This window comes from Lolium rigidum, chromosome 6 (genome assembly GCF_022539505.1).
Source record: "Lolium rigidum isolate FL_2022 chromosome 6, APGP_CSIRO_Lrig_0.1, whole genome shotgun sequence".
NCBI classification, from domain to species: Eukaryota; Viridiplantae; Streptophyta; class Magnoliopsida; order Poales; family Poaceae; genus Lolium; species Lolium rigidum.
The window spans coordinates 298,913,562-298,923,074 of NC_061513.1; the positions used below are offsets into that span (position 1 = coordinate 298,913,562).

General features: G+C 52.8%; 1 protein-coding gene across 3 annotated transcripts; it reads right to left on the reverse strand.

The window, feature by feature from the left end:
- Positions 1-1,608: 1,608 nt before the first annotated feature.
- Positions 1,609-3,970, reverse strand: LOC124660578 (putative F-box/FBD/LRR-repeat protein At1g78760). Of its 3 annotated transcripts, XM_047198400.1 has the most exons (5): positions 2,975-3,965; positions 2,801-2,929; positions 2,405-2,671; positions 2,101-2,307; positions 1,609-1,909 (listed from the first exon to the last, which is right to left on the reverse strand). In XM_047198400.1, exons 1-5 carry the CDS (start codon positions 3,032-3,034, stop codon positions 1,874-1,876), a joined length of 699 nt encoding a protein of 232 aa, XP_047054356.1. In that variant the 5' UTR covers positions 3,035-3,965; the 3' UTR covers positions 1,609-1,873. The 3 variants fall into 3 exon arrangements, with proteins under 3 accessions (XP_047054356.1, XP_047054355.1, XP_047054354.1); XM_047198399.1 differs by having other exon boundaries at positions 2,801-3,964; XM_047198398.1 differs by lacking the exons at positions 1,609-1,909; positions 2,101-2,307 and having other exon boundaries at positions 2,596-2,671; positions 2,801-3,970.
- Positions 3,971-9,513: the final 5,543 nt, after the last annotated feature.

The following is a 9,513-nucleotide window of genomic DNA, read 5'->3' on the forward strand; positions in this document are numbered from 1 at the left end:
TGACCTTATACCGGGCCTCACACCAAAGGAAGTGTGGACGAGTCCGCGGCTCGGTTGGCACCAAGGTTAAGATCTCTTATGGGTAAAGCAACACACCTCTCGCGAGTGTAACGAACTGTGACCAGTCACTCCTGTTCCGGGATATGGAACTGCGAACGCTGCCGGAAAGGAACTCCATGAAGTTCTAGTCAACCGGTGAAGGCTGACGGACATAGCTCTTCTGAATAAAAGCAACCTTTTGAAGAAATGATTACAAAAACTTGCATTGCCTATGACTTTCTGGTCTATGGCTGTAGCTAGTGCATTAAACACCTCTTTCCTAAAATGAACTTGTTGAGTACGCTCGTACTCATCCCACTCTTAAATCCCGTGCTTAGATATGGAGGCATCGAAGAAGGATCTACAGTGCAACTCGAAGACCGAGGAGTCAACAACTACTTCAAGAGACAGGACCATGTCAGGAGAGTCAAATACCACATTCAACAAGGAGAAAACCTAGATTAGCAATAGAAAGGAATTAACTTCCTAAACCTAGCTCCTATTTAGCTAGAATCTATTCTTAGCCTCTATAGCTAGTTAAATACTCTACCAATAGAGTTCGTGATAGGCTTAGACTACGAGTCGTTCTTCTGGAGCTTATTTGCAGATTTACCTCATTGTAAAGTAGGAGGCTGTGCTGATCTTCTGTAATAGAGTCGGAGTTGTAATTCTATAGACATGCCTTGGACCCGCATATGTTTCTGTTGTACCACTCTGAGCGATATAATACTAGTGGAACGGTGTTTCATTGGTGTTATATCAGACTTGCATACTACACCATGCAGTGGTATGCCGGGTCACCACACTAGCCTCTGGTTGATCGGGACCGAAGCTTGAAGACGATAAATAGTGCTCCTGGATCTTGGAGCTAGTTTGTTGGAGAGAGCAGGCAAATGAGCTAGTAGCTGATAATGGGAACGGTCTTAATTGCTCAGTGGGTTGTGGGCTGTGAATTTCTGCTGGCGTGTGCAGGCCATGGGGCGGTTGCTGTTTGCGGGGACCAGTTTTTCTTCCCTGTTCATCTGTGCAGATACGCGTTCAATACCAGATATCGTGAAATGCATGCGTTCTGTGGTCCTTCAACTTGCACGAATCTTGCGGTGCTGGCAGCCTTCGATGCGGCGGGATCAAATGCCGGCCGGTTCAACTACGAGTTTTCCAACAGTATGCTGCAACTAATCATGGTCTGGTTCTAGCAGATGTTGTGTGATCTGGCCTCTGTTGGGAAGAGATCTGCAAAAACAAAGGCAATAGATGTAATATTACAGCATCCCTTCGCAGTGTAAGAAATACCCATGAGTAAGCCGATTTTAGAATGTACTATTTAAAGCAGTTGCTGATTTGCAATGGAGAGTTGCAGACGGTAACTACAGAGTCTTCAAGTTTAACATTACTGTTCAATCAGAAAAGGAATAAAAATCTGATATATGATCAATAGTCAACCTTACCAGGATCAAGGCAGATACATATATTAAGTTGACCTTTGGAACAATGAAAAAAACCATATGTGAATCACTAATTGAAAAAGAAGCAACTGTTAGACGCAACTAGTGCACTGCTGATTGAAAATGTGAGAACCTAGGTAGCATCCATACTTTATCAGACAGAAGACAGTGCAAAAGAAGTTTGATGCTCAGCTTACAATTCCCAGTTACATTTATTTTTTTGGAAGTAAACTATTTTTACATAACATACCCTGTTGGGAGATAGAGAGGAATATTAAACTAGAAGTGGAGCAGCAATATCCAATTTAAGCTCAAACATAACGCACAATCTTTGACCACTGACACATCAACAAGAAATAAGCAAAATACGATGCATTCCTCCGTTCGATCTAGACCGAAGTCAATGGAGATGACCATCGCCAAACCATCAGTATAATAATACTTGTGAAAGAGCATCTACTCAATTTGAGAATAGCTTTTTTTTTTGAGAAAACGCAAAGGACCTTTGCGTCTCATTTCATTGAAAAGGTAGAATGTTTACAGTCCTCCTAGGAGGCAGCATACAAAGAACACACTCGGCTACTCAGTGTACATCCCAGGTCGCCGGCAGCGCTACCCTAAGTCCCATAGCACCTGCCTTAGCCCAGAGGGCAGCTTCTTCCTTGAATTTGGACATCAGGTCGCGCACAGACGGCCGTGCTCCCTCAAAAACACACTCGTTACGGTGCTTCCAAATCATCCATGGCAGGAGCAGCGCTGCTGATCCGAGCCCTTTTCCGGCAGCTTCTTCCTTGAATTTGAGAATAGCTTGAGGCGAAGGGATCTGCAATTGACAAGTAATCAGCCTCGAATATCATGAAATTCGCACCCGGAATACTAACCACGAATTCGACTTGAACGTGTCGAGAAGCAGTTCCCACTTTTAGCAGCATGTCTCGATGATCCTTCCATTCATTGGTGACAATCTCACGGTTTTTAAGAACATGGATCTTCTGGATGATTCCTAGTCTTATTTTCTTTAGCACTTTTGAGTTCAAAAGAAAGAACTTGGCAAAGCAAACATCTTGCTCACTACCCTTATAATTGTTCAACACCAGTTCTTTTACTTTTAGATTGATCTCAGGGCACTTGACTGGATCTGTTGGGTGCACATGTTTGTTCACAGGTATGTCCAACCATTTCATAAACTGGAAAAGTAAAGAACAGACATATGTCAAAGTAATTTCTACCGGATCATTTATGAGACAACAAACAATCTTTTGCATGAGGATCAAGTATCAATATATATGACACTGAAAGCAGAGATGAGTACTCACGTTGACATAAAGTTTTTCTATGCAGGGAAAACACCTTAAAACACCAATAGTAGCATCCAAATCAGCGACAGAGAACTCGAGAGCCAAAATCTTCACGGTTCTCATCGTGTTCTCCAAGCTGGTTGGGGCCAAGCTGGTTGGGGCCAATCTGGTTGGGGCCAAGCTGGTTGGGGCTAAACTCTGTAAAAAAAAAGGACATGGGAAAATATTATTATGCATGTAACAATCTTGCATGAAAGAATCAAGAGCAAGTGGTTGGTGCTCCTACCTCGAACAATGTGTTTGCAATCTCAAGTTGGGAGATGCAGGGCGACAAAAGTCCCAATATTTGAAGTTTAGGTGCTTCAATTACACGGAGAATATAAGGACCTCTACTCGGACGAGGTAGTAGCAACCTTTCAAGGCGAGGGGCATACTTGATAATCAATTCTCCTTGCTTCAAAATACAGTTGCCGAGGCCCACGCTCGTAAGAGTTTCCGAGCTTATTTCGAAGGAGCCCGTGTCGTTAAGTCCCTCCAAATACAGTGACTCCAGGACATGGCAACGAGAGAGCAACCCATGGAAGACATCCTCGGCGATGTAAACGGAGCATAGGCTGAGCTCCTTGAGCAAGGGAAAGCTGGGCAAATCAGTTACCTCTTTTGGGAAAACGCAGCGGCTGATTTTGGCCACGACAAGGGCTGATGTGCATAGAAGCACCGATGATGGCAGCTGGTACTTGCTGTCCGCGAAGCCGATGATGAGCTCCTCAAGTTTGGCGAAGGATCGGGAACGGAACCAGCTCTCGAGAACTTTCTTTTCTTCGTCTGTGCGAAAGCGGATGGGGTCGAGGTTGAAGCGGCGTGTGGTGCCACGGTGGATGGAGAGGAGGTCGGAGATGACGGAGATGCGTTTGTATTGCTTGCTGCAGATGGGGCGGTCGCAGCAAATGTTCACTGGAGCGTAGCGCCAGAGTGGGCGCCAGCTGCGGGCGAGGAGCTGCGTTTTGCCGCCCTCCCTTGTCGGGAGGAGGGAGATAATGGTACCAAGGATGTCGTCAGGAAGTCCGCTGATGAGATCGCCGTGGTTGTCATGCCGTGCCCGTTTCCGGGGCATGCCTGACCCTGCCCTGCGTCTCTTCTCCACGGGCGTGCGGGCGGACGGACTCACATCGCGCTGTCTCTGCACGGCGTGGGTCTGGCGGGCGTCCTCCTCGATCTCGTCGGCGGAGAACCGCGGCCTGTCGAGCGCGTCGGCGTGGACCAATCTCCGCTTGGGCGGCGACGGCGACACGGTCGCGGCGGCCGGCGTGGAGGGGGACGTGGCGGGGCGGCGTCTTCCTCGGGCGCGCCGCGGCTGAGGGCGCGGGGTGGCCTTAGCCTCGTCCCGGGACTGGTCCTTCTCCTTCTCCTTCTCCTCCGCCGCCGAGCCAGTGCCACCGGTGGGCGGGGGCGCCCCCGCTCGCGGGGGCGCCCGTTTCCGGGGCATGCCTGACCCTGACCTGCGTCTCTTCTCCACGGACGGACGGCCTGTGACGGCGGTGAGACAGGAATTTGAGAGAGGGATTGAGGAAGAAGAAGGGTGTGGACTGGTGGCTTAAATTGCGAGCGATGGATTCTGCACATCAGCGTGAGATGGGCAGGCGTGCAGGGAAACTGCTGATGGGCCAGTGGGTTTGTGGGCCTGTGTGGAAACAGCTGTCTCACGCTCATGCTTTGGACGGTGGCGTCGAGTCTTTGAGGCAATAAATGTGATCCGTAAAGTTTGACCGACGGATCGTACGGAGTAGTTGGTTGTTGACATGTGACACGGTTTCGACGCATGCCGCCACGCGTTGCCCACTCTTGGGACGTGCACGCGGCTTGCCTGCGCCCCGCGGCGTGCGCCGCGGGTACGTGGCGTGCATCCGGAGCATCCGGCCATTTTTCCTAGCATGTTGCTAAAAACAAAATCGAAAATACATGTAATACGAATTCCGTGTCACATTGCAGGTGGTTATATCTGAAAACTATCAACACTAGGTGAATGGCCGTGCGTTGGTACGGCATCTAATCTTAATTCCCTATGCATCTAAAAATAATACATTTGAAAATCCACGTTGATACAAAGAATGTAGAAAATGGCCAAAAAAAAGTTGTTCAAATATCTGTCGCTGATGTTCATTAGGTCTCCAAAAAAAAAAAAATCTTTGCATATGGTACTTGCCATGATTAATCTTACAAAGTTGGATGTCCATGGTTCCACAAAACTATTTGCATGTTGTTTTATTGGTCTAGCATGGTATTGTAATTCCAGAATATACAGCAAGATGCTTTTGTCAGACTTTCAGCCATCGAACTTACCAGCCTGAAACTGTGCTTCTAAATAAATATAAATTGCTCTAGTCAAACTGATAACATGATATGCTTGCATTGACATAGCTTGGGGATTGCTTCTGCTGAATGGAAAATATGCTTTGCATCGACACAGATTGGGGATTGACTCCTCTAAATGGAAATATGCTGTCTTAGTGTCATGGACATGCATTAGAGAACAAAGCGTGCAACCTAAGTACACATTTTTAATTTTGTTCAGTTTTGGTACTTGCTTCTCTTGGCTCACAGCTGCTTCACGAGATCACGTAACCGTGGAGCTTGATAGTTGCCGTGAATATTTATACATGTGCATTACATCTTGCCGTACACGATGTGGATCATGTCGATCGATTAAGCTACAGATACATCTTCGAACTCATACCATCGTACGTATCGCGTACTCTATGTGGGGTGGAGTCGTGGATGGGTTGGTGAGCTGTTTCTTTTTCCAGGAACGACGCGGAGCTAGTAGTGCGTGTATCAGTGTATGGTTAGCCGGTTTTTCCTCGGCTTTTTCCTGTAGGATGGATCGCGCATGTGCCGATTTGACATCAACGAGAAGATAAGATTGGCGTCGGCGAAACGCGACATCGACGAGAAGATAAGAGCATCTCCAGTCGCGTCCCCCAAACCGTCCCCCAAACCGCGCCGGATCGAGCGTTTGGGGGACGTGTTTTGTTCGTGCCGCGTTTGGGGACGTCGCTCCCAGCCACGCGTCCCCAAACGCCGCCCCCAATCAGAAATTCAAATAGATGCATTCAAAAGAGATCGTTCCCGCCGATTCGTCGCGATCGAGTAGCGGCGATCGATCAAAGATGCTGGGCGCGCGATCATATTACGGACCGGTGGTGCATGCAAATTAGAAGAAGGGGAAGGGGTTGGTCGTCGGCGTCGTGTCCCGAGTCGACGCGAGGCCCGTCGAGCACGACGACCTCGTCGCGATCTGCACTGTTCCTGTGCATGGTGCGTCCGCTCCGTCGCCGACGCGGAGGCCGACGCAGGTGTAGCAGAGAAGACGCGTCGGCCTGCTCTTCTTGCTGCGCCGCCGCTGCCGCCGATGCCGATGCCGCTGCCGAGGCCGCCGCTTCCGCCGCCGCCATTTTGGCTTCGATGTCGTCGAGGATCCGGCCTTTGAAGAAGTTGTGCGCCGCTCGCGTCCGGGGAGACATTCCCTCCGTCGACGTTCTCGGCGAGGGACATGTCGTCCCTGCGTTTCTTGAGCTCCGGCTTCTCCTCTTGCCTCTTGAGCAGCTCGGCCCACCTTTGGTCGGTCTTTTTGTCGCGGGAGAGAAAGGTCGAGGAGACGTCGGCGAGGCATTTCGTGATCGACGCTCGCGTCTTCTCGAGACGACGCAGCGTCGGCCAAGGCGGCCTTGGCAGCCTTGTTGCCGATGGGACGCCCTGTCGAAGTTGCCGGCGGCGCGTCCAGATCAATGGCGTCCTTCCCCTTGGACAGCGACAAGCGCGTCAGCCGCCATTTCTCATTCATTTTGAGCTTGCCATAGCAATGCATGAGCACGAAAGACTTGTGACCTTCCGAGTTCTTCGCGTACATCTCCATGGCCCGATCAAACTAACCAAAGGAAGCAGAGTCATTTCATCGAACACAATGTAGGCGCTACGGATTATGGAAGAGTCGTACCAGTTTGGCGGCGTCGGCGCCGCTCTCGCCTCTGGTTTCTAAGTCGAGATGATACCCATGGAAGGAGTTCACCGACGCCTGGATGATGGCCCATCGCGTCGACATTGCCTTTTGGCTCCTCTTCATTGACACCTTCCTATAGTCGCTGTTGATGAGCTTGCGCTCATCGAACTCGGCCTTGATCCTCGCCCAGTACTTCCCGCCTTTTTGGTTGGCGCCGATGATGGAGTCATGGCTCACCGTCGCCCACGACTCGCACAGACAACAATCTTCCAGAGGCGTCCACTTCGGGCCTCGTGTGCCCGACGGCTTCTTCTTCTTCTTCTTCTTCGTCCTCACGCCGTCCGCGTCTACCTCCACGAGATCATCGTCACCGGCACCCTCGTCGTCCTCTTCCTCGCCGCCCTCTTCGTCCTCATCGTCGTCCTCCTCGTCGTCCTCCACCCCCTCCTCTTCCTCGACGTCCTCCTCCTCCAACCCCGTCGTCCTCCTCGACGACCGGCGCCGTCGTATTCGAGCGGACCCCTGCGGCCGGTGAAAGGGTCGCCGTCCGGACCGGGTCCGGCTCGCGCCGCTCGTACGCCGGGGAGTAGAGGTTGTTGGGGTTGAAGCCGCCGTGCGGCGGCCGCATCCCGGTAGTGCGGCGACAAGTTAGGCGTCACGCACCGGGAGTGGCGGAGGGGCCGTCGTTGTAGAAGGCGGCTTGCGACGGAGAGATCACTCCCGAACGTAGACCGGCATGGACGTACTCCATGGGCTCGCGTTGGTGGCGGCGATACACCCGGCCATTACGTGCCGTGTGGCGGCGCGCGCCCGAGCCTTCTTCTCCGGCTCCACCGTCCTCCGTCCTTTCCGGCTCCAACGTCGACGGCTTGCGGCGCGAGCAATCTTGCTGCCATTCATCGTCGGTCATTCCTTCGGGCTTCTTCTTCGGAGCCGGCGCCTTCCGCGGCCCGCGAACGGCGCTTTCGCCGCTGCCGGCGGCTTCTTGGCCGCTTTCTTCGCCATCTTTTTGGGGGCTGTCGGCGGCGCCATGGAATGGGGAGAGGGTAGCGGCGGCGGGTGGACGGCGGGAGGAGAAAGAAAACGGCGGGATAGGAGAAAGAAATCGGCGGGATATGTTTTGGGAGGCTCTGTGCGCGCCGGTATAGGCGCGATTTGGCGGGAGCGGCGGGATTTGGCGGGAGTGTGCGACGATTTTTCCTCGTGCCGGCGACGCGTCGGGCCCGCGTCGGTTGGCCTCGCTTTTCGTTGTGTCCGGCGTCCCCGGTCCGTCCCACGTGGGACGGGGACGGGCTCGGGCGCCGGACACCGTATCGGGCCGCGCCGGACAAAAATGGGCTTTGGGGGACGCGACTGGGACGCTTTTTTTGTCCGGCGCGCCCCAAATCGCTTTGGGGGACGGTTTGGGGGACGCGACTGGAGATGCTCTAAGGTTGGCGTCGGCGAGTCCTGCCATGGCGCGACTTCTAGCTCGGCCCGGTCATCATCCTCACCGTGGAATCAGATCAGAGCCTCTCGCATGCGGAGATGAGTCGTGGATAGGTAGGCCATCTGTTTCTTTTTTTTTTTGTCTCAAACGAAGAGGAGTCGTGCCTGTATGGTTAGCCGGCCGGTTTTCCCCTGGTTTTTTTTTCTTTCGGGATCGATTGGAGGAACAAATTTCTTTCGGTTTTGTGCTGCGCGTGTGGCGATTTTTTTTTACGTACGATGGTTTATTAACGTAGGACCCCCACCGATCCGTATTTAATAGTAAAGAAAGATTAAGCAAGGCAACACGTAACTACCACTCTTGAGGCTTGGTCGAGACGAGGAGCACTAATTCTGCCCATTAGCCTTGTTAAGCCATTTTCTGACCGTTTGGCCCCACCTGTCAGGTCCACGTGGCAAGTGAAAAGTTTTATTTTACAAAAAAACCCTAGATTTCTTGTAGCAAACACCAGCGCCCCTAGCACCTCCACCACCTCCTCCGCCTCGTCGTCGCCCCACCCGCCGCGCCTCAGCAGGGACCCTGCCCACTCCAAGTACGACCGCAACCAAGAAGGGGCGTGCGACGCCGGGATCGTCACGGTCTCCGTGCGACAGACCTCCAAGAAACGGTCGCATGCGGCGGTGGCGGCCGTCCAGAACTCGATCCAGCACGATGCCCTTCCGGTCACGTAGTCGAGGCTCCGACGAGCGGAGGAGGGCGGCGCGGAGGAATGCGCCGATGGGGGCACTGGCGCGGAGAGCTGGCATCAGAGGGGCGCGCCGGGAGGTGGCTCGGTGGCCCGGGAGGAGGGGCAGCGTCGTGGCCACGGCTGCGGGGATTTCCTGCGGCAAAGCGGAGGAGGCGGTAGTCCGGGCGGCAGCTGGAAACCGCCGAGAGAGGCCTCGGCTACGGCCAGCTCCGATTCGGCGGAGGGGTAGGGCGCAGGTCGCGGCATTGTACATGCCCTAATGAGCTACATGATTTAGATGCGGCGTGGGAGGTTGCTGGTCGCGGCATGGTGTGCTCCGGGGGCAAATCCATTATGTTGGATCATCCGTGCAGCGAATAGAACAAGGCGCACGATTTGCCGTCCGCTCGATTGAATCTGTCAACCTAGGTGAGGGGGTTTCCCCTGTCTACACCATTCTTCTTCCCTGTTTCTTTCCTACCCTTTATTTCTTTTGTTGCTTCTTATTTTCTTTCTTTCATCAGCATTAATTGGCGATGATGGAGGAGCGAACCACTTTGTGGGCAACACCGGTGTTG

Coding starts and splice junctions, on each gene's coding strand:
- LOC124660578 (XM_047198398.1), bottom strand. CDS start 3,896: ATGCCCCGGAAACGGGCACGGCATGACAACCACGGCGATCTCATCAGC.